Source organism: Cotesia glomerata, linkage group LG3 (assembly GCF_020080835.1).
Source record: "Cotesia glomerata isolate CgM1 linkage group LG3, MPM_Cglom_v2.3, whole genome shotgun sequence".
NCBI lineage: Eukaryota > Metazoa > Arthropoda > Insecta > Hymenoptera > Braconidae > Cotesia > Cotesia glomerata.
In genome coordinates this window covers 2548099-2575223 of record NC_058160.1, presented here as the reverse complement: position 1 = coordinate 2575223, position 27125 = coordinate 2548099, and the positions used below count along the sequence as shown (strand labels likewise).

Genomic DNA, 27125 nt, shown 5'->3' with positions numbered 1-27125 from the left:
TTTATTAATAAAAAAAATTCTGAAAATTGTCAGCTGTATGCTAATTTTATTTTCATAAATCCAGATTATACTGCGTGATATCTGGATTATACTCATTGTAATCTAGATTATACTAGCTACTATCTGAAATTTTTTTCACTCAGTATAATCAGGGATGATATTCAGTATCATCTTTTTCCTTCCGTGTATGTGAATATAAGTTCATAGAGATAAAAATTTAACTCAATTAATTACACGGAAAGAACAAGATGACACAGGATATCATCCCAGATTATACTGAGTGAAAAAAATTTCAGATAGTAGCTAGTATAGTCCAGATTACAATGAGTGTAATCCAGATATCACGCAGTATAATCTTGATTTTTTTATTTACTATCTGAAATTTTTTTTCACCACAGATATCACTGAGTATAATCTGGGATTATATCCAGTATCATCTTGTTTTTTCCGTGTACCTAGAAAATAAAAAAATGTATTGATTGGAAAATAGCAATTAAATTTTCAAAAAAAAATTGACAACATCAGCAATTTTTAAATAAAATGTATAATTAATAATTTAATTAAATTATACTGATGTTACCGTAAATTGCACCATGATTGAAATTCCCCCCTCCCAAATTGAAAAATCCAACTCTACGCAAACGAATAAGTCCTTTCTTTCTTTTCCTACAATCAATCAATTAATTTAAATTTACATACTAAGAAAATATAAACAGACTTCTATACCTCATTAGCAGTAACCTATAAATCGATTAAATAAAAAAAAATTAAATAAATTAAATGAAGATTATAAATTAACACGCGCACTAGATTCAATCAAAATCTCTTTTCCCTAAATAATTAAATAATTATCACAGAATCAATAGTCACGCGTGGACTCGATATAAGCACAGCCTAAAATTTTTGAGCTTACATTCACGATACTAACTACTTAAATTAATCGATAATTATTTATTTATATGAGCGACGAGTGTTAATTAGTTAATTAATTGATAAATGAATGTAAGACTAAGCATTTAAATGCTTTTGATATTTATCCACCGTTGAGGTAATTGTTAACTAATAATCTTTTTGTTAACTAGAAGTCTCTTAATTCCTTTACTTGATAAGGTTTGAAGACATGTGGCGTTTTATTTCAATTTTTTTATTTAGCTATTAAGAGTTGGTAGAGTCGGTGGTTTGTTCTTGTGGTTTTAATTTCTTGAAAACACTCTCCAGTGAATGTGTCTTCTCTAGTGTTTCACAAGTCAGTTTGAATACTTGTTTGATGTGCTCGAAGGTATCGAAATCATATACTGATCTTGCGGTATTTGTTAGGTCAAATGGTTCTGTTAATAATAATAGAAAAATTTATTTTTAATATAATTCTACTCAAGATTATTATTATTATTTATCTTTTAATATTGGATTTTTTTTATATTTTCAGGTAATTGGCTCTCCAGCCTAAGAAAAACAATTTTTTAATTTATTTTTTCGTAATATTTCCCTCCAGGTATATATAATTCAGCTATAATTCATAGCTAAATTTGTGATTAAAGACAAATTTGACCGAAAAAAATAAATAATCCCGGTCTGGGCTGTTGAAATTATTTTTTCGGTCAAATTTTTCTTTAATGACAAATTTAGATATGAATTATGATTAAATTTTTTATGCCTGGAGGGAAATACAGGCAAAATATTACGAAAAAATAAATTGAAAAATTGTTTTTATTAGACTGAAGAGCGAATTACATGAAAATCTAAAATTATTATTAATAATAATAATAATTATTATTAAAGAGCATTTATTATTTTAAGCCAACTTTCCCGATCTGATTTGACGGTATACTATTCAATTTTTTACTTATTAATTATTACACCACAATATTGGTATGAGAACTCATACCATCCTCGGGTGAATATATAATAATTGAAAATTTTTTATTTTAAGACAATTTTAATAAGAATTATATAAAAATGTTGTTGTTTTCTCAGTGAAACTTTTTTCGGCAACCGAAAAACATCTTACAATAACATCTTTATATAATTCTAATTATTATAATTATTATATGGGTGATTCTCTGTAAGGACGTCTTAAATCTGTACAAAATTGTCCGACCAAATTATTTTTGATTTTATTAGAAAAAAAATTAACAAGGGCTACAAAACTATCAGCTTAATCATAATAAATAAACAGCCGATTTAATTTTTGCTTTTTCAATATTTGTGTATCTTTTGCCATATAACATGACAGGGGACTGTTTTTTTTTTATCAAATTGAGAAAAATCAAGCAAACTATTTCAATGCATTCAACTTTCCAAGTTCTTAATCAATGTTTACATTAATTAGCATAATATTAAGACTTATGGATCCAATTTTATAAATAAATTATAAATAAAAATAGTTGCCAGGGGACTGAGTTTTTAAAAAGGCCCAGACACATATTTCCAGCTTTGACACTAAATAAAATGCCGATAAAGCGCTAACAGCCCTATGTTTATTAACTCAAGGCTAGTTAGGTCCTTATAAACCTTACAAAAGGTAAAATAACACGCTGGATTTTTTTTTTTGGCTTTGAACTTCTGGCAGGGGACTGTTCTTAAAATGCCTGAGACAAACTTTGGTTTAATGAATTTAATGAAACAAATTAATTTTCGGTACTTTTTATTGAAGAAGATTGTTAGTTAACTAATTAAGTTTATAAACATTATGGACTAAATTATATATTATTGGCGAATAACTCAAAATTTAATCTCAAAGTTTTAATTTTGGGAATGAGACAGCCCAGGAGACTGTTATTTCGGTGGTTTACGAATTTATAGCAAAAAAATCAAAATTTATTTCATTTTAGTTTTCAATGCTCCAAATAGAAATGTTTTTTTACTTTCGTAATAAATTTTTTTTAGTAACAAAATAACAATTTTTCTAATAAAAAAATGCCTGGGACAGCAAAAAACATCCTTACAGAGAATCACCTATATATTTACCCGAAGATGATATGAGTGGTTATACCGACAATATTGTGATGTAATAATTAATAAATAAAAAATTGAATAGTCTACCATTAAATTGGATCGTGAAAGTTGGCTTAAAATAATAAATGTTCTTTAATAAGTAAAATCACCGATCTTAGAATAATGTTGAATAATAATATTAACAATAATAATAAATAATTAAAATACCTTCAACACAAAGCCATTTCCATTGGTGAGGATCATTTTTTAACGAATGAGAAAAACGACACTCTTCAATAGGTATTTGCTTTGCCAAACGTACCGATACCGCGTATCGAATAAAGCTGAAATAACAAATTAATTTTTATAAAAACACCCACCATTAAATTATTAGATAATTAAGACACTAATTATTAGTATAATTATAATTATAATTATAATAAGAAAAACTTGAAAAAATATTTACTCGAAATTGACGTAGTATTTGAAAAACTGATAGAACAGTTCACCGAGTGGCTGATGATTCAATTCTCCCAACAATTTTGACGGAATGTGCATTTCTTCATTGATGTCGATGGTATGAATGTCGGAATCATCTCGAAATTTATCGCCGTACAGCGTTTGCAAACACGGCAGAACAGCCGGGGTGACACCACATTGCAAGAAATGGATCACCATTAATACTAATGAGTAACTACTGATCGTCATGTTTTTGGCGTCGTTGATGTCTTGTGCTTGGGCCCATAGTTTTACGACTAGTACCAAAGGCCGTACTCGCCAATCGACTGTTTAAATTATTAATAATTATTGATTTTGTTTTATTATTATTGATGATAATAATAATAATAATAAATTTAAACTTACTACGGGAGTAACAGTGAAGCATGTGTGTATTCCGGACACCCACGGCATTGTTACAATTCAAGTCGACTTCTAAATTTTGTATTCCGTCTCGAAATTTTAGAATTGGCACTTTTGCGTGAATTAATTCTAAATTTTGAATGAAATCTGTAAATTAATCATTAATATTAATATTTTTGTTCGAGTTTTTGATATTATCTGTATTAAGAGAATAAGCAAAATTTTGTGGCCGGTGTATTTATATGATAAAATGGGTTTTTTTTGGTTAAATTTTGTATTGTTGGAAAAGTCTTGACCTGGAGTTGTGCCTTTTCATGGTTTCATATCATTCTCACCAATAGTCAATTTATGATGATAAGTATTTAGGCTGCATTCGAAAATTCTCTATCTCTAGATACATAATTAAGAAATGAGCTTGTATCTCGTGAACTATAGACATTTTTAAAGATATAAGCTCATCCCGATATTACACTCATCAAGACCTTTCATTTGAGTACCCACATCAATTTTTCATATATTTATATATATATTATATATATGTATATATGAAAAATATATCAAAAATGCATGTGGGTACTCAAATGAAAGCTCTTGATGAGTGTAACATCGGGATGAGCTTATATCTTTAAAAACGTCAATAGTTAAGAAAGTACAGTTCAATTTAATAAATATCTTGTGAAATATTGACATTTTTAAAGATAAAAGCTCACCCCGACATTACACTTATCGCGAGCTTTCATTTGAGTACTTACATCAATTTTTTATATATTTGTATATATTATATATATGTATATATGAAAAATATATCAAAATGCATGTGGGTACTCAAATGAAAGGTCTTGATGAGTGTAACATTGGGGTGAGCTTATATCCTTAAAAACGTCAATAGTTAAGAAAGTACAGTGCAATTTAACGAAAGTCATTACTTAATAAAGCAAAATTTTATTTACTTATAGTTCACAAGTTACGGCAGTCACACAGTGACTGCAAGGTTGCTAGTAATTAATTATTCAAATTGTAGGAAGAAATTTTTTTTTTTAAATCATTTAGAATTTAATTTTGATTCATTTTTCGAGCGTTAATTATAAAATTAAATTGTTATTAGAAGAGTATATTTTTATTAAAAAATTAAATCAGATCTCATATTTATTTTAATAATGAGATAATAAAATTTCTATGATTAAATTGTTTTGAGAAAGTTGCAATAAAATCATTATACATTAAAGTTAAATTTTAAATGATTTACATAAATAAGTTTTTCTCTCTACAATTTAAATAATTAACATATTTAAATTGTTAAGTAGTGAATTTAAAAATAAACTATACATCAAATTTTTTCTTTCAATATATAATAAAAATAAAATTATAACAAATAAATTACCACAGTAACTCAGACAAGCTTTAACTTCCTCTAAGTGTGCGAGCGCCCGTTCTCGCAGAATAATCTCGGTATTTTGTACGACTAAACAAATGTCTACGTCACTCGTACAGGCCCCAAATCCATTCATTGTTGATCCGACCAAAAAGAGACTGTACCTTGGATATATTGTCTGTAATAATTATTGATTAGTTTTTGAAATTTTTAATGAAATATAAAAAATAAAAAATAATAAAAAATTACTTTGATATAAATTAGCAAGTATTTCCACAGCATCAGTTTTCTGACATACATTTCTTCAGACTGCTGATGGGAAGAAAATTTATCCCAAACACTCTGTGACAATTTGTCCCACTTAGAGTGACGTAAAAGTTCACTGGGTGATGTCTTCGATGCAATCGAATTTGACCTAGCTAAATAACGATCCGGAGCCAAAAATGATCTGGGGAATATACTCGCAAATTGCATTGCCAAATCCGGTTGTTTCCCGACTTGATGGTATTTGTGTATCGCACTTGTTCGATCTATTGAAGCAGTAAAAAATAATTTATAAAAATTATGCATGCACTCGTGTAAAAATCAGCTGATATCATGATGAGGTTCATTATGAATCTCATATTTTGACAGAAATATGAGATTTATATAACAGCCATATCAATATTCATTTAAGACCCGTAATAAGTAGAATACTTGAGGAGTTGAGTTTCAAAAGGGTATCTTTTCGTTTTTGATTAATCGAGACAAAAAAAATTGTTTAGGTGACTGAATGGTAGTTACGGGCAATGTCTCGGATAGCTTAACTGGTAGAGCCTTTGGCGCGTAACCAAACGATCCGGGATCGAGTCCCGGTCTGGGCTGTCTGAATTATTTTTTCGGTCACCGAAAAGTTCCTACTGAGTAAGGTCCCTCCCCCCCCCCTTATCCTTTATTTCCCCCAGTTCCCAAATTTGTCTTTAATGACAAATTTAGCTATAAATTATTATGAATATTTTTATTGAACTTTTTTAATTTAGCTATAAAGTGCTATCGGTTATGAAGCTATAATTCGATTTTCATTAAGACATTTTTATAATTCTCGAAGTGAATAATATTTAAAAGTTCAAAAAACTGCTCTTTTGAAATATAAAAAGATACCCTTTTGAAAATCAGCTCCTCACTTATGGGAACGAATTTTTTTTTAAAGTAGATCAGTAAAATTGTCATTTTTTCTGTTAATCAGAGGAAATGTAAAATAATTGAGAAAAACAGTATTTTTATCATGCACTATACTGTTAAACTACTTCACTTTCTTTCTTAATTTTCTTAACTTAAAAGAATATTTAGAAAAACACTATCTTAGTTTGAAAAAAATTTTTGATTGAAAAAATTTTTTCGTCTCAAGACAATTATCTTTTATTTTAAAACAATTTGAATCCTCCTAAAAATTTCTTTAATTTAATTAATTTTCATTATTTCCTATATATGGGTGATTCTCTGTAAGAACGTCTTCAATCTGTACAAAATTGTCTGACCAAATTATTTTTGATTCTATTAGAAAAAAAATTAACAAGGGCTACAAAACTATCAGCTTAATGATAATAAATAAACAGCCGAATTAATTTTTGCTTTTTCGATATTTGTGTATCTTTTTGCCATATAACATGACAGGGGACTGTTTGTCAGGGGACTGTTTTTTTTATCAAATTGAGAAAAATCAAGCAAACTATTTCAATGCATTCAACTTTTCAAGTTCTTAATCAATATTTACATTAATTAGCATAATATTAAGACTTATGGATCCAATTTTATAAATAAATTATAAATAAAAATAGTTGCCAGGGGACTGAGTTTTCAAGTGGCCCAGACACATATTTCCAGCTTTGACACTAAATAAAATGCCGATAAAGCGCTAACACTCCTATGTTTATTAACTCAAGGCTAGTTAGGTCCTTATAAACCTTACAAAAGGTAAAATAACAAGCTGGATTTTTTTTTTTGGCTTTGAACTTCTGGCAGGGGACTGTTCTTAAAATGCCTGAGACAAACTTTGGTTTAATGAATTTAATGAAACAAATTAATTTTCGGTACTTTTTATTGAAGAAGATTGTTAGTTAACTAATTAAGTTTATAAACATTATGGACCAAATTATATATTATTGACGAATAACTCAAAATTTAATCTTAAAGTTTTAATTTTGGGAATGGGACAGCCCAGGGGACTGTTATTTCGGTGGTTTACCAATTTATAGCAAAAAAATCAAAATTTATTTCATTTTAGTTTTCAATGCTCCAAATAGAAATGTTTTTTTACTTTCGTAATAAATTTTTTTTAGTAACAAAATAACAATTTTTCTAATAAAAAAATGCCTGGGACAGCAAAAAACATCCTTACAGAGAATCACCCATACAGTTATGACTCAATAATTTTATATTACGATTTAAAAAGGCAAACAATATCACTATGATTTGGTTGAATTTAAAAATGCTTGCTTCAATCACTCTTTTGAACATGACAACTAACAATTGCAATCTTTATTTTTGATCTCATTTAAATATTTTTTTTTGTTAAATTATTATGACTTTAAATGAAATTATTTGTTTGTATTAAATGATCTATTTGGATTTTATTATATTTAAAATTGAATTTAATTGTAAACCTTTTATTAATTAATTAAGTAATCTTGTACTGTGTTATATTATATACAAATGCAAACCTATGTAAACCAATGTATTTTGAATACTGATGGCTCTGAGGGAGCTTAGGTTCCAGAGTCAAATAAAATTTTTCATCTATCTATCTATCTATGATATCATAATGATTCTATGCAGATATGACCAGCACTTTATTCCGAATTCATGTTAATATCACAATAATTTCATAATTAAATTACTAGAAATTTTCTTTCTCCAACAAGAAAAATAAAAATTTTATAATCTAGTGAAAAAAAAATTTGTTCCAATAAATATTTTACTTATTACAGGTATCAAATGTATATTAAAATTGCTTTTATATGAATCTCATATTTGCAATGAAGCCAGAAAATTAAAAAAATTTAAACATCATTTAAATAAAAAAAAAATTTTTTTTAAACGTTTATCGCTGACACGAATAACTTGTTTTTGTTATTTATTCTTGGACTTACCACCTGTGTGATTACGTTTCTTTCCCTGATAATTTAGCTGGTGCAGTTGTGTTGCAGACGGACTTATCGTAGGACTTGTACTGAGACAATAATTCATATGTTGATTAGGATAATATTGATTTGTATTATTAATAAATCCCTGAGATGTGAAAGTTATATTTGATGATGGGCTTGGACGTGTTTGTTGAAATTTTCTGTTTTTATCAACAAATAAAAAATATATTATATTAGTAATTTTTTTCTTTTCTTTATTAAATCTTATCATTTTGTTTATTACTTTTTTTTCTTTTATTATTTTACCGACACTTAAAAATTAATAAAAATAAATATTTAATTTTTGTTTAAAAATTTTAAAATACTTTGACTTTATTTGATCAGTTTTTACTTCATTAATTTATTAAATTTTTGGGAGTATTCTTTATTATAATTATAAAATTTTTACGTAATATCAAATAAAAAAAATTTGGCTCAATAAATAAAGATTAAAAAAAAAATATATCCGAGCTGATTATTTTTTCATTTAGAAGAAAATTTTGATATTTTTTTTTTTTTAATATTAAACACTAAAAATAATTTATTCTTAAAATAAATTAAATTAAATAAAAAAATTAAAAAGAAAAAAAACATACTTGATATCAGGTTCGGCAGAAGATGCAATGGACTCACGATCATCAGAGCTTTCATTTTGGCTATCATGTTTACTAGGCGTTGGAGATCGTGAACTGAAGCCACTATCACTTCCGTAATTATTGACTTCCTTAATCTGTGATTGATCCCGCTGCATATTTCTTTTATTTGATCGGTTGTAATTTTGTTTCTTCCCTCCATTGTTATTGTTATTGTTATTATTATCATTATTATTATGATTATTGTTAATATTATTATTATAATTATTGCTGTTATTATTATTATTTTGACAATTACTACTATCACTATTGCTAACTTTTTTAGCGTTCGTTGGCACTGAATAACCGTTTTTATTATTATGACTTTTATTATTACTACTATTATTATTATTATTATTATTGTTATTATTATTATTATTATTTGTTTTTTTATTCTGATGCCAATTTTTCGCAGGTAAATTTGTATTATTTCCTCCTGGAGGAGATCCTCCTGGTCTTCTAGGTGATAAACTTTCAACAATCATTCTGCGATTGTGTCCCAGTGAGTAAATTGAATTCTATTAAACAAAATAAAAAATAATTAAAATTCCAAATAAAAATAATAAATATCAGAATTTGGAAAACACAAATCAATTTAAACAATTATTGAATTGTAACGTGTTGTCTTTATTAAGCTCTGGAAAATAATATAATAATTAACATATTTAAATCTAAGCTTCACAAAAAAAAAAACTTCTTGACTAGAGAACAAAATTCTTGGCTCAAGAAAATTTTCGGGTGCCTAAAAGAAGACCGATGTTGGTCGAAGTAAAAATTTTTATTGAAATTCTATTCTTGGTGGAAGTAATTTTTTCTTAATTCTATCATAAATACTTGATACAATAAATTTTTATATTTGATCAAGATTTTGAGATACTTTAGAGAAGCAGCGCTACCTACTTCAGCTGAGAAAAAAATTTTCTCACCTTGAGAAAATTTTTCTCTTGAATATTTGATACCCATTTTATATTATTTTAGCGTGCAATTATACATATTGAATGAAAAAAATTAATGAAATATTATTTAATCTTCCTATTTGATATGTTAATCAATAAAAATATTAATGAAAATTGACTTCTATCTTTATATTTAATTTTTTGGAGCAAGAGAGAAATTTTCTCAAGACAAGAAAATTTACTTCTATCAAGAACTAAATTTTTTGGAGCAAGAGGCTGAATTTTCTCAAAACAACAAGATTTTCTTGACTTAAATAAATTTTTTTGGATTAAGATACGTATTTCTTAAATCAAGAGAATTAATTTTGTTGGAATAAGTGAATTTTCTTGTCAAAAAAAATTTTTTTTTCGCTCAAGAAAATAAATTCGGAAGAAAAATATTTTCTTCGCTCAAGTGAACCTTTTTTTTTGTGTTGATAAAGTCTTAAGAATCAAAACGAAACATTGAAATTCAATGATTCAGCTGTCCAATTTCAAAACACAGTAACTAACATTTTGAAATTTAATTCTTCTTATTAAAAAAAAGTTTGCCTGTCAAATTGATGAAAAATTTGATTTATGAATAGAAAATACTTGAATATAAATATTTTTAAGAATACTTGAAATTAAGGTCTAAAAGTTATAAAAAATGCAGCAATATTAAAAAAAATAAGTATAAAACTTTTGCAGTTCCTGTGTTTTAAAATTGGACAGCCGGATTGTTTCAATTAATTTAATTTAAATCAATTGATTTAAGTGCGTTTTCCAAACACCTGTGATCCTTATATTTGTTATTTATTAATCTAGAATTGAACCGTATTAAAATGAAAAAATAATACCAAAGTTAGCCCACGTTTTTAATTTTTTGATTTTTTTAAATAATTAACCCTCGGAGTACACACCTTTGAACAGAACTTTGGAGTACACACGGAGTCAAATTGACCCCACTTGACTTTCAAAGAATTATATCTCAGAAACTATGCGTTTTATCGGAATTCAGTTTATTACATTTTTGGTAGGTAAAACAATGCTCTTTTGAATACAATCATTATTATTTTTAATTAAATAGTTTTTAATATTAAAAAAATTAATTAAAAACGAACCTATTATCGAGAAATATTTTAGGATAAGAAAAATTCTGGGGTCAAAATGACCCCTAGTGTACTCCGAGGGTTAAATTAAAACAAAGAAATATTTTTGAAAAATTGCACCGATAGTTTTTAAAGTTTTTTACAAATGAATTTTTTTTTTTTAATTTTTTTGTAATAATTTTTCCAATGAAAAAAAAAATTCTAAAAATTTTTAGATGTCGGCTACCTTTATTTTGATAATGAAAAATAACTCTAAAAAATTACCTGCATCAATTCACGTTGTCTAGTTTGAATGCCATTAAAATGAAATAATTGACGTCTTCCATTGCTATCCTGCTGGAAATTCTGATGCACTAGGTGTCGATTATTGTGATGATGAGGAGGGTGATGATGATGGTGATGATAGTTATTACTATTATTATTATGATTACTGTTGTAGTAATTACTATTACTCGAACTGGTGGAGTAAGGATAAGGAGGGATAGAGATCTGAGGACAGTGTCTGTTAGGTTGGTCGACAATCTGCATCATTAAATGTGACGGATACATTGTTTGATACATTATTAATAAAAAATTAAATTATCAACAATAAAACCAACACTTATTAACTATCCCTATTTAATTTAACGTCGCTCAACGACTGATCCATTAACTCACGATAAAGATAAAAATATCATATTTCTCTTCGATAATTCATATATTATACTCATTAATAAATTAATTCATTTAATATTAATACTTATTAATTAATTAATAAACCGGGTGACTTTTATAAATTATTTATCAGCCAGCTCTTCACGTATCACGACCACAAGAGAACTGATGATATAAATACACTTATTATTTATTTATACGCACGACAAACACAAAAAAATAATAATAATATTTAAGTATCCAATACAAATGATAATATTTTTCTTTCTTTTTTTTTTCTTTAATTAATTTGTTGTTTTAATTTTATTTTTCTTATTTTTTTAAATGTTTTTTAAGGTTCAAGGACAATCAAGGAATTTCTTGGTGCGTGCAGGAGTTTTTTTTTTTTATAAAAATATTTTTTTCGTTGGTAATTCCTTGTTGTCCTGTCAACAGAAAAAAATAAACTTTATATTAAGACAAAATATTAATAGTTAATTATTAATTTATGCTAATAAGTTGAGGTTATGTTTTTAGACTTAACAAATGTTCACTAGAAAAAAATTGAACAAAATAATTGCTAATATGAATGAACTTATTAATTATAATTATTTATTTTAATATTATATAATAAATAAATAAATTATTTTATGGATATTTAATGAGCAAATAAGTAAAATATAAAACTTACGACTTAAAACCGCCGAGCAGAGTTGACGTTAAAAAAAAATTCAATTTTTTATATAATGTACACTATAGATATAAATAAATAAATTTTATAAACAATGATAAATTGATGATTGTAAATATATAATTCGTAAAAAAAAATTCATTAGTTAATCAAAAGTTAAAATAACACCCGACGCCTTTTTCAATTCAAATAAATTACTTTCAGAGAAAAGTTACCGAATAAATGAAAAAAAGTACAAATATATGTATATAATATATGTAATACAATACTAAGCTGATAATAATAATTATGTTGTCGTGTGTCGTGTAGTGTAATGCAAATACAAAATATATATACTTATTATCGAAAAAATAATTTTCAGAGAAAATAGCTGGCGGATTTTTTTGTCTATAGTATATTATATATTTATTATTTATCACTTTTTAGTTTCTATGGCTCCTATTCTATTACGCTAATACAACTAGAAAAATCGTTAATATTCAAATTCTGTCACAATAACATTTTTCGCTTCTCTTTCTCTGATTTTTATTTTTTTTTTTTACTATTATAATCTGCGCATGTCAGATTTTTGTTAAGGACCAGTCGCAGGGCCAAAAAATCCTAAATGGCAAAAAAAAAAATTATTATAGATTTTATAATAATTTTATAATTTATAATAAATTTTTTTGACATGTGTCATAAAAATACTGAGTTTTTTAATAATAGTAATTTATATTTTCAATAAAAAATAAAAAATAAAAAATAAAATTGTACATTACCATCAGATGGAAAAATTTACACCTGCGCCACCTACACATGATAACATTGGATTTGTTTAATGAACAGATTTTGTTTTCAAATTTGCAATTCTTAATAGTCCTTTGTAATAATATTAGAAATAATTAGAAATAAACATAAATATGGCCTTTACTTTATGGACGTTATTCGAAGCAACTCTCTTATGTTTAAATGCCGTCTGTGTCTTACATGAAGAAAGATTTTTGAATAAAAGTAAGTTCTGTTACTAGATTCAAAAATAGTTAACCTCAAACATGACACGTCAAATGTATTTTTGTAATATTTATTATGAAGCCTTTTTTTTTTTTTTTTTTCTTATACAACAATATCGGATTTCATTTTTTTAATATTTCTTCATTTCTTCTCATTATTTTCACAATTTTTTTTTTTTTTATTTAATAATTTTATTAGCCCATCAATATTTTCGTACTTGAAGTAGAAAATGTCATAATTAATGACATTAAAGTTAGCAGTTGCTTGACCATTTTAAAAATTTTTTTTAATAAATAAATTTGCTCCGAAAAAATTATTTCTAAAAAATTGAATTTTTTATTTTTTTAATTTTCTAAATATTAATTTTTTTTCCTCATTTTCTTTGACATAATTTATTTGTTAAAAAAATTCTTAAAATTATAAAATATCTGCTAAATTAATTTTCATTAATTTATGACACTGAAATTAGCAAAAACTTGACAATTTTTCTTACTTTTCTATAAAAATAAACTAGGTCTAAAAAAATATTTTTAAAAAATTGCATTTACAATTTTTTAGAACTTTTAAAAATGGAATTTTTTAAATAAATTTTTTCTACTATAATTTATATGTTAAAAAAATTCTGAAAGTTGTTAAATGTCTCTCAATTTCAATAACATAATTTATGTATTTTATAAACAAATTACCAGTTAATATTTGAAATTTTATAAATTAACAAATTAGTAAGAAAAAAAATATTTAAAAAAATTCACACTTTAAATTTCTGCAGGTGGAATTTTTTTAATAATAATTTAATTGTTTTAAAAATCTAGAAAATTGTCAGATGTCTGTTAATTTCAGTATCATTAAATTAAAAGCTGGATAATGTAAAGAATCATTACATAATTTGAACAACTGTTTATCATTAATGTGGTTCAATCTAAAGAACAATGGAATTTTTAAATAATCAGAAGTTTAAAACAGAGTAACAATATTTATTTTATTGGAAAAACAAGACAATTTTAAAACTGAGTAGTAATAATAATTAACTTAATTTAATTATAATTACTAGCAACCTTGTAGTCACTATGTGACTGCCGTGACTTGAGAACTATAAATAAATAAAATTTTGCTTTGTTAAATAATGGATTTTGTTAAATTGCACTGTACTTTCTTAACTATTGATATTTTTAAAGATGTAAGCTCATCCCGATGTTACACTCATCAAGAGCTTTCATTTGAGTACCCACATGCATTTTTATATATTTTTCATATATACATATATATAATATATATAAATATATGAAAAATTGATGTGGGTACTCAAATGAAAGGTCTTGATGAGTGTAACATAGGGATGAGCTTATATCTTTAAAAATGTCATTAGTTGACAAGACACAACCTCATTTCTTAACTATTGACGTTTTTAAAGATATAAGCTCATCCCGATGTTACACTCATCAAGAGCTTTCATTTGAGTACCCACATGCATTTTTGATATATTTTTCATATATACATATATATAATATATATATAAATATATGAAAAATTGATGTGGGTACTCAAATGAAAGGTCTTGATGAGTGTAACATCGGGATGAGCTTATATCTTTAAAAATCTTAATAGTTCATAAGATATTTGTTAAAATGCCCTATACTTTCTTAGCTATTGACGTTTTTAAAGATATAAGCTCATCCCGATGTTACACTCATCAAGAGCTTTCATTTGAGTACCCACATGCATTTTTGATATATTTTTCATATATACATATATATAATATATATATATAAATATATGAAAAATTGATGTGGGTACTCAAATGAAAGGTCTTGATGAGTGTAACATCGGGATGAGCTTATATTTTTAAAAATCTTAATAGTTCATAAGATATTTGTTAAAATGCCCTATACTTTCTTAGCTATTGACGTTTTTAAAGATATAAGCTCATCCTGATGTTACTCTCATCAAGAGCTTTAATTTGAGTACCCACATGCATTTTGATATATTTTTCATATATACATATATATAACATATAAATATATGAAAAATTGATGTGGGTACTCAAATGAAAAGTCTTGATGAGTGTAACATCGGAATGAGCTTATATCTTTAAAAATGTCAATAGTTCACAAGATACAAGGTCATTTCTTAATTATGTATCTAGAGATAGAGCATTTTCGAATGTAGCCTAAATACTTATCATCATAAATTGACTATTAGTGAGAATGATATGAAACCTTGAAAAGGTACAACTCCAAATCCAAGACCTTTCTTATGATACCAAATTTAACCATAAAAACCCATTTTATCATATAAATCACTGGCCACAAAATTTTGCTCATTCTCTTAATAATATCGATGATAAAAACAATTTTTTAGTTGGTTGGGGAGCGCAACAAGATATCAGAGGCTTCGGAGAACCACCAACAATTAAATCTCAAATGCTCAATCTTATCAGATCCATCAGAACTGTGGCAAGAAGTAAGATATTTTTTTTTTGTTCTTAAATCATCTTTAAATTTAAATTACGATATTAAACTACATAATATTTTTTTTCTTATTTTCAGTACCATTAATATTTCTCAACATAATAGTGATGATCTTTAAATTAGTAGTTGGATAAATGGCTACACGAAAAGCAGCTTGTACATAAATTTATTAAAATAATCATCAATAAAAATAAAAATTAATTTTTTATATCAAAGTCTGATGAAATAAATAAACTATAAAGAAAGACAAAATAAATAAAAAAAAAACGGTAAAAGTTTTATAATTAACAAATTCCGTAATTTTTTCCAATACTTTCTTCACAAATTTAAACTTTAAAATCTTATTTGCTCGTTGATTTTTTACAAGCAAAATAATATCCTGTATCCTGTATTGCGTATTGTTGTACTGAGTAAAATTTAACTGGAAGAAGATTAACAAAAGAGCTGATTAATTGTATCGTAAGCTTTCATTATATTTTTTTGTTTATTTTAATTATTTTATTCAATTAGCTGATAATATTTCTCAAGATACTTTTTTTTTTTTTTAGTAGATTAATTTACCGCAAGTAGTTACAAAACGAAAAGTAGTTTAAAAAATGTTCTTAATTAGCAATTAAGATCGTTTTAAAAAATTTAATAATGATATTAAATAATTTATTTAACTACTTTAATTATTTCTCATTATTAAAATTATAATTATTATTATTACAGTAGTTTTATCTCAAATTATACACGTATAATGCAATATAATTCTTTTCATCAACTATCTCACGTTTTCATGCTACGAATACTTTCCCCAATAAATTTACATCTTTATCTTACATTATAAATGTTATTATTATTAAATTCTGATGCTAAATTTAAAAATTAGTTATTGGTAATAATAAAAGATTATTTTAATAATTTTGCATCAATAGGAAACCATCTGATCACCCTTATTATCTTTTAGCTTGATACTTTTACAGTTTTATAAAAGTCATTAATTCCCGCTAGAATATTTATGAGAAATATTTTCAATAAAATTATTTATTGATTTATGATTGAAGGTATGAATTTTTTTTTATTATAATTTTTACAATTCAATCTAAAAAAATTTTAATATCTAGAAAGTTTTATAAAACAATGAAAAAAATTTCCAAATAATTTTTTATTAAATATATTAAAAATTAATTATATAATTCTGAAATTAACAGTCATCAGTCATTTTTTTTATTTTTATAATAACAAAATTATTATGAAAAAATTTCAATAAGAAAATTACAAGTGTAATTTTTTAAAAAATATTTTTTTTTATAATTAATTTGTAATAAAAATAAAAAAAAATGTCATACGTCTGCTAATTTCAATAGCATTGAATTTGACAAACAGTAGAAATTTTTTTAGTAATTAAATTATTATGAAAAAAATTTAATAAAAAAATTCTACATGTGAAAATAAAAAAAAATTACAAGTGCAAATTTTTCGAAGCATTTTTTATTGTTGTAATTAATTTGTTATAAAAATTTAAAAAATTGACACTTGTCAGCTAACTTCAGTATCATTCATTTAATAGTATATTACACATCTAGGGCAGTAAAATAAGAAATGTCTCAGATCACATGTAATTGTTGTCCGAGGCGAAGCCGAGGTCAATAAACATGTGATCTGAGGCTTTCTTATTTACTGCCCGTGGTGTGTCTACTATTTTTCTCCTCGACGGAGGCGGAAAGCGGCATTTTCGTTTAGCGCAGCGGGAGGAAAATTGACGCTTTCCGCCCGGAGGTGAGAAAATATCATTTTTTGCTCGACGGGCAGAAAGCGTCAACTTTCGGCCCGCTGCGCTAGACGAAATTGCCGCTTCCTGCCTTCGTCGAGCAAAAAAATAGTATACACTCCACGGGAAATAAATAAGAAAGCCTCAGATCACATGTTTGTTGACCTCGGCTTCGCCTCGGCCAACAATTACATGTGATCTGAGACATTTCTTACTTTACTTCCCTAGGTGTGTAATATACTATTATATTATTAAGAGAATAAGCAAAATTTTTTGGCCAGTGTATTTATATGATAAAATGGGTTTTTATGGTTAAATTGGTATCGTTGAAAAAGTCTTGACCTGGAGTTGTGCCTTTTCATGGTTTCATATCATTCTCACCAATAGTCAATTTATGATAATAAGTATTTGGGCTGCATTCGAAAATGCTCTATCTCTAGGCACATAATTAAGTAATGACCTTGTATCTTGTGAACTATTGACATTTTTAAAGATATAACCTCATCCCGATGTTACACTCATCAAGACCTTTCATTTAAGTACCCACATTAATTTTTCATATATTTATATATATTAAATATATGTATATATGAAAAATATATCAAAAATGCATGTTCGTACTCAAATGAAAGCTCTTGATGAGTGTAACATCAGGATGAGCTTATATCCTTAAAATATATATTATATATGTTACATATTTAAGAAATGACTTTGTATCTTGTGAACTATTGACATTTTTAAAGATATAAGCTCATCCTGACATTACACTAATCGAGACCTTTTATTTGAATACCCACATCAATTTTTCATATATTTATATATATATTATATATATATATATATATATGTATACATGAAAAATATATCAAAATGTATGTGGGTACTCAAATGAAAGATCTTGATGACTGTAACATCGGGATGAGCTTATATCTTTAAAAAAGTAAATAGTTAAGAAAGTACAGTGCAATTTAACAAATATCTTGTGAACTATTGACATTTTCGAAGATATAAGCTCATCTCGACATTACACTCATCAAGACCTTTCATTTAAGTACCCACATCAATTTTTCATATATTTATATATATTATATATACATATATATGTATATATGAAAAATATACCAAAAATGCATGTGGGTACTCAAATTAAAGCTCTTGATGAGTGTAACATCGGTATGTGCTTAGATCTTTAAAAACGTCAATAGTTAAGAAAGTATAGTGCAATTTAACAAAAGTCATTATTTAATAAAGCAAAATTTTATTTATTTATAGTTCACAAGTCACAGCAGTCACACAGCGACTGCAAGGTTGCTAGTGTAAAAAGATTATTCATATATTCACAATTAAATCGGATTACCGCTCCATTTATTCATCAAGCGAACATCTTAAAAAATAATTAATAGCCTTAATTTTTATCAAAACAACACTCGAGTATACAATAACAAAATTGATTGCTAAGCTAAAAAATAAAATTTTACTATACTTGATCTATTAAAAAAAAATTAATAAAAAAATCTTGCGCTATTCTTATCAACAATAGTGCATTTAATTACCTATTATATCTTGAAAAGAAAACAAAACGGAATACACCATTTCATTCACGTAAAATTATGCAACTCACCATTACAAATTGCTCAATAAGATTCATTCGAGTACATACATATCATTACACCGTACAATTAATATTAAACTGCGTATTTTTGTACACATTAATCTAATCTCATCCCTCATGCGTGTATATAAATTTATAATACAGCAATAGAAGATCTGTACGAGGAATATTGCGGAATTGGCTGATCAGCATAAAAAAGTAAAGTTAAATCAAGAGTGTGCGGTACTCTAACGTAAGAACAAGCTTCGGTCGTGATTGGCATCGAACATCTGAGAAACTTTTTAAAAAAGAAGTTAAAAGGATAGGAGTCGTGTACTAGCACTTACAACCGCTACGTAACAGTTACGCACGTTCTAGTTCTCGTTAATTGCTCTTTCATTTAGGTAATAAACGCAAGACGTTCTACTAACTGGAAAAAATTATAGAGGACATGTCCGTAATTCTTGTATTAATTAGAAATTATAACTCGGTTATAAAAACTTTTTTTTTTTTTGCTAAATCTGCTGTAATTTGTTAAATTATTCTGCCGTTACAAATTATAAATAACAACTTTGTCATTTTTCAGGTAACGTATAGCTTCACTAGAAATTCCTATTCTAGAAATTTATAAGCATAAAAGTAACAGACATTAGAAGCTATTTAGAAAAAAATTATCGATAAACAAATTAAAAAAAAAATAATTTTAAAGGAATTTTTATGAAAATTAATGTAGCATTTATTTAATAATTTTAAAACTTTTATAACAAATAAATTATGGAAAAAAAATTGACATCTAGAAGTTAACAAAAATAAAAAGTGCAATTTTTTAAAAATAATTTTTTTGTTAAATAAAATTTTAAAAATTGTCAAGTGACTGCTAACTTTAATGTCATGGAATTTTTTAATTTTTTTGATGATTAATAATTTTAAATTTATATCTGTCAAAAATGAAAAAATTTAAATCAGATGTTTGCTAACTTCACACGCACAAATACTATTCCGACATTTTTTGAATATTCTACCGAAGACACGTTCATATTTGTACGAGAAATGTGTCAAAATCTCTTTTTAATAATAATCGTAAGTATTTTAGTATTATTTATAAATATAAAAATCATAATAATAGTGAAATTGAGAGGCATCTGATAATTTTTAGAATTTTTTAAATAAATTATAGCAAGAAAAATATATTAAAAAATTGGCAGTTACACATCTTTACTCCAAATTACTCAACTCTGCGACATACTGTATTCAACATTTAAAATTGAATAACTTTAAAAAAAAATTAGGAAAACGGTTGACCCTAAAGGCCATCCCTGCAACTTCCCGCTAATTCCGTTAATACCTGGCCGCTTTTTTGAGCTCTTCGAGCTCAAAAGTACAATCTGTGTGTTGTTTTAAGCTCTCCGAGCTCAAAAAGATACCTTTTCTATGCTTTTGAGCTCTTTGAGCTCAAAAGTCTGATAGAAGTTTCATAGAACACTATTTTTTGAATGTTCATACCGCAATATCTTTTGAATGAACCGATTTTTACGCGGTTGGCGGCATTCTACGTAGTTTTTTAAGCCTTATAAATAATTTCTAAGTTTCAATTGGTCAAATTATAAATTTCGGAGTAACTCTGAAAAAACACTTTTTTCGGTTTTCTTTCGTTCACGATATCTCTCGAACGAATCAACCGATTTTGACCGGATTGGCAGCGATCGACGTGGTTTTTCAAAGTTCATAGCTGATTAGTTTTTGGAATCGATCGGTTGAGCCGTTTAAAAGTTATCCCAAAAAAACCACTTCAGAAAAAATTTATTTTCCTACTTTTTTTTAGATTTCTCCAAATTTCTCAAAATCTATCGGTCCGAATTGTTTCAAATTAACAGAAAATCTAAGTTTGGCGAAGCCTTTTCGAATGGCACCAACCGCGATAAAATCGGTTCAACCGTTCAAAAGTTATAAGAGATTTACATACTTACACACACACATACATACAGACATAGTGACACCCTCGCGGGAATAGTCAGGAAAGCTTCCTAGAACCTCAAAACGTCGAGATCTGATGAAAACTCGATTTTCGAAAAACGGGGTAAAACCAATAACTTCCCGATTTTTGAAAATTTTCAATTTTCTTAGCGGGAAGTTAAAAAGACAACTTTACTCAATTCATTCACTACTCGATACTAACTTTATTCAACGCTAAGTTTACTCAGTTCCAACTGTATTCAATTGTAATCTTTACTCAATAGTATTTTATAAGTGATGGCGCACTTTTAAAAATCTCTATTCAATTTTTTTTTGTTTAATAATATGTTTACTTTAAATAAATTAAAAAAAAACTTTACTTAATAATTTTATTCTTAAAAAATAAAATTCTATTGTTTTACAAACTTTATTCAATGTCAACTTTACTCAATTATATGTAATTTATATATCTATATATAGTAAAAATTTATTTTTTTAGTTTATTAAATTATTTTTTTGCCCTCCGGGCGGAAAGTGGCAACTTTCGTCCCGCTGCGCTAAACTAAGTTGCCGCTTTCCGCCTTCGTCGGACAAAAAAATAGTATACACTCCTCGGGAAGTAAATAAGAAAGCCTCAGATCACATGTTTGTTGACCTCGGCTTCGCCTCGGCCAACAATTACATGTGATCTGAGACATTTCTTACTTTACTTCCCTAGGTGTGTAATATACTATTATTGGAGTACAGATTGCACAGAGCTGAGAAATTTTGAGTACAGTTTTGTTTTTTCTGAATAAAATATTATTAAATAAAAAAATATTGAATAGAGATTTTTGAAATCGCGCCGTCACTTATAAAATACTATTGAGTAAAGATTTCATTGAATACAGTTGGAACTGAGTAAACTTAGCGTTGAATAAAGTTAGTATTGAGTAGTCAATGAATTGAGTGAAGTTTTTTTTTTTTAAAGTTATTCAATTTTTTATGTTGAGTACAGTATGTCGCAGAGTTGAGTAATTTGGAGTAAAAATGTGTAACTGCCAAAAAATTTTCATCTTTAGAAGCTCCAAAAAATTATAAATGCAATTTTTTAATCATAATTTTTTACACCGTTTATTTTTAAATAAAAACAAAAAAATTGTCGTGTCTGCTAATTTCAGTGTTATGATATTGAAGTTAGCTGAAAACTGTCAATTTTTAATCTTACAACAAATCAAATAAAAAATGATTCTAAAAATTTTTCATGACATTAAATTTAGCTATCACTTGACAATTTTTTAAATTTTCTTTAATAAATAAATTATGGCAAAAAAATTAAAAAAAAATGGACTCGTAGAAATTTGATAAAATAAAAAATGAATATTAAGTTAGGCGACATCTGAAAATTAAAAAAATTGGTACAAAAAAAATTTTTTAAAAATGTCACTTGTAAAAAACTTGAAAAACTGTAAGTGCAATTTTAAAAAAATATTTTTTTGTTCTAATTTAATTAATGAAGAAAAATCAAAAAATTAAAAACTTCGGCTGACTTTAGTATAATAATACAAATATAAAATGCAATTTTTTAAAAATAATTTTTTGGAACAAATTTTTTTGTTAAAAAAAATTAAAAAATTGTCAGGTGACAGCTAAATTTAATTTCATAAATTTTTCCTCATAATTTATTTCAAATTTTCATACTTGGAATTTTTTAATTAAATTTATTTTATAATAATTTCATTGCTATACAATAATAAAGTTTCTAATGTCTGTCAACTTTAGTGTCATTAATTGTAACCATTTTTTTTCAATTATTGTTTTAAGTGCTTTGAATGAATCATTAAATTGCAATATATGTATAATTATAAACATGACACTTAAAAGTTATTCTATTAATTTGACAAGTGGAAGTCCTGTCGATAGCCTTTAATTAGTATCAAACATTTAATTTAAAAACTAATTACTAACATCAATTATTATTTATGAATATGAGCCGAGATACATTAATTATGAAGGTATTAAAAAGTATAATCTACATTCTATTGGATATTTTATTTATAAGTAAGTCTTCTGCCGAAGATATTAAAAGTTACCTCGTCATCATTTACTTTCGAATGTCTTTAACCGGATTTCACAATTTATAATGTCCTTTCTTCTTTGTTGGGTAGAATCTCGTCTGCTATACATATCTTGATTTTATCGGCTCAATCATTTATTTATATTTCTCATCATGAATAATATTGTAATTATAATTATCATTATCATTGTTTCAAGATGAAGCATTTATAAATGAGTATCATCGTGAAGAGGTGAAAATAGCTGGCCAAAAGAGTGATCTAGTCCTTAAAGCCGCTGGCTTTTTATCTTGGAGTGAAAGGTGAAAGGCATGCAGTTTTAACAAATAAGAAAAAACAATTCTAATAAATAAATAAAAATACACTTAAGCTAAAAATATGTAAAGGTAATTCAACAAAAAATCAGAGACTATAATAACGGTGGCGAGATTTTTTTTTATTTTTTTGTTTTCTACAAAAAAGCCTTTATACAAGTACAAAATGCATGGTTAATACAGTAAAAAAGGTGTATGTATGTGTAATTCATATTTTTTGTCAGATCTTCAGGCAATTGCACTCAATTATTTAATTAAACTAAAAAAAGCAAATGAAGAATAATGCCCGATTCGACGTTTGCTTTTTTTTTTCTCTCAAATAAAATCCGCTCTCGAGAATCACGATCTCATTAACAAGATCGAGAGTACCCGGACAACTCACAACTCAGATGTACTTCCGGTGTTACATAACGCGCTAAATAACATTTTTTAAATATTATTTCCCACGCAGTGAAATCTGTCTTGTGTGGGAAGTCCTGATCTATTTCTTCTTTGAGTTCAATTGCTTTTTTCAACAAATAATCATTATTATTATTATTTTTATTATTATTAATCATTTAAATAATAATAAAAATAATGACGATAGAGTGTAAGTGTATGTGTAAATATATTTACAATGTACGAATTTTTATAAAAAAAAAAATTTATAAAATTCCGTACTAATCACGATCATCCTCCTCTTAGACTTCTACTCTAGCTCATAATTTATTATTATTAATAATAAATTTATTTTTTGTCCCGGTGATAATTTTTATTTAAAGAACGCACTTTAATTCGACGGTACTCTTCAAAATTTATGAAAAAACAAAAGCATAAAATTTTTGTTTTAATATTAAATCATACTAACAGTAGCAGACACCCGACAATTTATTATTTTAATTAATTAATTAATTAATTATTTTAATTAATTAATTAAATTAAACGAAATGTTTATTATAAAAAAATCCGAATATTTAATAAAAAAATAAAAATCAAGATATCTGTTACGTAGAGTGTCAAGTAAAAAAAAACAAATCCGAGTTTAGATTTTAATTAATCCAGTGAAAGATGTAAAAAATGATAACAGAAGTAAATATTTAATGAAACTACGATTTTTCATTAAATATTTAATTAATAATACTTAAAAAATGGAGAACGCCCGCGTCCATGGCTGGATTGTCGGATTTATCAATAATTAATATTATTTGATTTAGAAAGGAGCGCCGTAGCTGCCGCTGGGCCTGCTAGGGGCTCCGTAGCTTCCTGATGGCTGGCTGGGTCCGCTGGGGTAGCCGCCGAATCCGCCGGAGGATCCTTGGCTGACTTGGTTGAATTGGGCTACCTGGATGGCTTGTCTGATGCCCTCGAGATCGATTCCGACAACGCGGCTGCTGTAGGAAGGTACTCCGTAGCTGGAGCTAGGGGCACCGTAACTGGAGCTTGGAGCGCCGTAACTGGAGCTTGGAGCACTGTATTTGGAGTTTGGAGCGTAGCCAGAGCCTCCGAATCCGCCTGATTGAGAGGCCTGGGCTTCTTCTTTCAAGAGGATTTGTCTGATCTGCTCAAGGAGCGCACCGTCAACGTTGGCGCCTTCGTTGGATTGGGAGCCGACGGACACTTGTTGGTATCCGCCGCTTCCACCGCCAGAGTAGCCGCCACCTCCGGAGTAGCCGCCACCGCCGGAGTAGCCGCCACCACCGGAGTAGCCATCACCACTTGAGTATCCACCGCCACTTGAGTATCCACCACTACCACCACTTGGTCTGTTGTAATTGTATCCTGATAATGGAGCTTCTGAGCAGGCTAGGCCTACTAGTCCAATTAACACGCACTGTAAGTATTTAAAATATACATTTTTTATTGAACATCTTCTTGGAGATATTAAGAAGAAATATATACACAGAGAAAAAGGTTCACTTGAGCCAAGAAAATAATTTTCCTGAGCAAAAAATTTTTTTTTTTTAATCAAGAAATTTCACTTATTCCAACAAAATTAATTTTCTTGCTTTAAAAAATTTTCTTGATCCAAGAAAATTTATTTTTAGAACTTAAATTCTATATTAATTTGTTTTTTTACTATTATTGATTATTTTGTAGAAAATTAAGCCAGGATTAAAAGAAAATATTACAGTTTTAAAATTCAATAAAAAATTTAGCACGCTTCTTTTAAATTATCGAAAAAATTAATTAAAAATTTTACAACTTTTAAAATTTTTTACTAGACTTTCTTAAATTTTTAAAATAAAAATAAAATTCAGAAAAAATTTGTGTAGTTTAAAAAAATTATAAATTTTACCGATCACTAATTACCCATTCAAAAAATAATTTAATAAAATTCCACACAGAAAAAAAAAGTTCACTTGAGCTAAGAAAATAATTTTCCTAATTATTTTCTTGAGCAAAAAAATTTTTTTTGATAATAAATTTCACTTATTCCAACAAAATTAATTTTCTTGCTTTAAGAAATTTTCTTGATCCAAGAAAATTTATTTTATGAAGAATACTATAAATTGTCTTTTAATTTTTTAATCTAAAAAAAAAAATCATTTTAGAATTTAAAAAATTTTAAGAACCTGAAATTGTATATTAATTTGTTTTTTTTACTATTATTGATTATTTTATAGAAAATTAAGCCCGGATTAAGTAAAAAAAAAAAAAAAAACAGTTTTGGAAATTCAATAAAAAATTTAGCACGCTTCTTTTAAATTATCGAAAAATTAATTTAAAATTTTACAACTTTTAAAATTTTTTATTAAAGACTTTCTTAAATTTTTGAAATAAAAATAAAATTCAGAAAAAATTTGTATAAGTAAGTCACGCTGCTTCCCTAAAGTATCTAAAAATCTTGATTTAAGTATCTAAAAAATTGATTTGTTTTAAAATATTTGACAAATTAAATTAATATTTATGATAATTCAAATAACTAAAATTTGCTTATAATTTTGAAATTAAAAAAATTTTGTTATTTTGTTTATTTAAAATAATATAAAAATAAAATTTCTTTATTGTAAATATTAAAGAAAATATGAATTATTAAACTATATTTTTATTTGCTGAAAATAAATTTCAACAAATAAAAATAATAATTTTTACTCCACTAAACATTAAAAAAATTTTTTAATAAATTTCAATTTTACACATAAAAATTAATAAATAACACTTAAAAAATTAGTTTAAAAAAAATGAACCGAAAAACTTATAAACTTTGTTAAAAATCCACCGCAACTAATTTTCCAAGTGTTGATTGTTTTTAAAGAAGACGATACTTATGAAGATGATATAAATACTTACAGCAAAAAGAGGATTCATGTTGACTGCTACGCCGATTCGGCTGTGTGTGACTTGGAAGAAGGTTCACCCGTGTCCTTTATACCCGTGAGGTCGAGAGGGATACGTGGATATTTGTGGGGGTTTTTAGTAGAAGAAGAGACGGGGGCAGAGTGAGAGTAATTCCAAAGTTGGATTCTCTTTCTCTGTTATATACCTACCATTTCCAATTCCAAGTGAGTTACACATCACCCAGTAGATTATTCACTCTGTTATAAAGACTCTCTTTACTCCTTACTCTTACTCGTATCATACCTACGTACATTTACTCACTGAATGCTCTTCTTCTTCTTTTTCTTCCTCTCAAATTTTACTTTATATCTGGGGCTGAGGTAACTTTAGCCGCGATTTTAATAAAAGTAAAGGGGCCGATTGCGACAGAATCC

General features: G+C 26.5%; 3 protein-coding genes across 3 annotated transcripts; 1 reads left to right on the top strand and 2 right to left on the bottom strand.

Annotated features, from left to right (window-relative positions):
- Window positions 1-1147: 1147 nt before the first annotated feature.
- LOC123260558 (poly(A) RNA polymerase gld-2 homolog A-like) lies at window positions 1148-12449 on the bottom strand. Its single transcript, XM_044721714.1, has 10 exons — window positions 12311-12449; window positions 11251-12065; window positions 8925-9478; window positions 8296-8489; window positions 5417-5697; window positions 5177-5345; window positions 3799-3942; window positions 3401-3719; window positions 3163-3278; window positions 1148-1328 (listed from the first exon to the last, which is right to left on the bottom strand). The coding sequence occupies exons 2-10, from the start codon at window positions 11545-11547 to the stop codon at window positions 1156-1158; spliced, it is 2247 nt and encodes a 748-aa protein (XP_044577649.1). The 5' UTR covers window positions 11548-12065; window positions 12311-12449; the 3' UTR covers window positions 1148-1155.
- Window positions 12450-13120: 671 nt separating this feature from the next.
- On the top strand, window positions 13121-16001 carry LOC123260560 (immediate early response 3-interacting protein 1). The gene is made up of 3 exons (XM_044721716.1): window positions 13121-13300; window positions 15659-15760; window positions 15847-16001. Exons 1-3 carry the CDS (start codon window positions 13210-13212, stop codon window positions 15900-15902), a joined length of 249 nt encoding a protein of 82 aa, XP_044577651.1. The 5' UTR covers window positions 13121-13209; the 3' UTR covers window positions 15903-16001.
- An 8502-nt stretch (window positions 16002-24503) lies between these two features.
- LOC123260559 (keratin, type I cytoskeletal 10-like) lies at window positions 24504-26858 on the bottom strand. The gene is made up of 2 exons (XM_044721715.1): window positions 26704-26858; window positions 24504-25243 (listed from the first exon to the last, which is right to left on the bottom strand). The coding sequence occupies exons 1-2, from the start codon at window positions 26719-26721 to the stop codon at window positions 24623-24625; spliced, it is 639 nt and encodes a 212-aa protein (XP_044577650.1). The 5' UTR covers window positions 26722-26858; the 3' UTR covers window positions 24504-24622.
- Window positions 26859-27125: the final 267 nt, after the last annotated feature.

Excerpts from the sequence above, each read along its gene's own strand:
- LOC123260558 (XM_044721714.1), bottom strand. The coding sequence starts at position 11,547 with ATGTATCAAACAATGTATCCGTCACATTTAATGATGCAGATTGTCGAC. Across the intron at positions 8,490-8,924 it reads TCTGCCGAACCTGATATCAA|AAAATTTCAACAAACACGTC; the intron begins GTATGTTTTTTT and ends TGATAAAAACAG. Across the intron at positions 5,698-8,295 it reads GAAACGTAATCACACAGGTG|ATCGAACAAGTGCGATACAC; the intron begins GTAAGTCCAAGA and ends CTGCTTCAATAG.
- LOC123260560 (XM_044721716.1), top strand. The coding sequence starts at position 13,210 with ATGGCCTTTACTTTATGGACGTTATTCGAAGCAACTCTCTTATGTTTA. Across the intron at positions 13,301-15,658 it reads AGAAAGATTTTTGAATAAAA|TTGGTTGGGGAGCGCAACAA; the intron begins GTAAGTTCTGTT and ends ACAATTTTTTAG. Across the intron at positions 15,761-15,846 it reads CATCAGAACTGTGGCAAGAA|TACCATTAATATTTCTCAAC; the intron begins GTAAGATATTTT and ends TCTTATTTTCAG.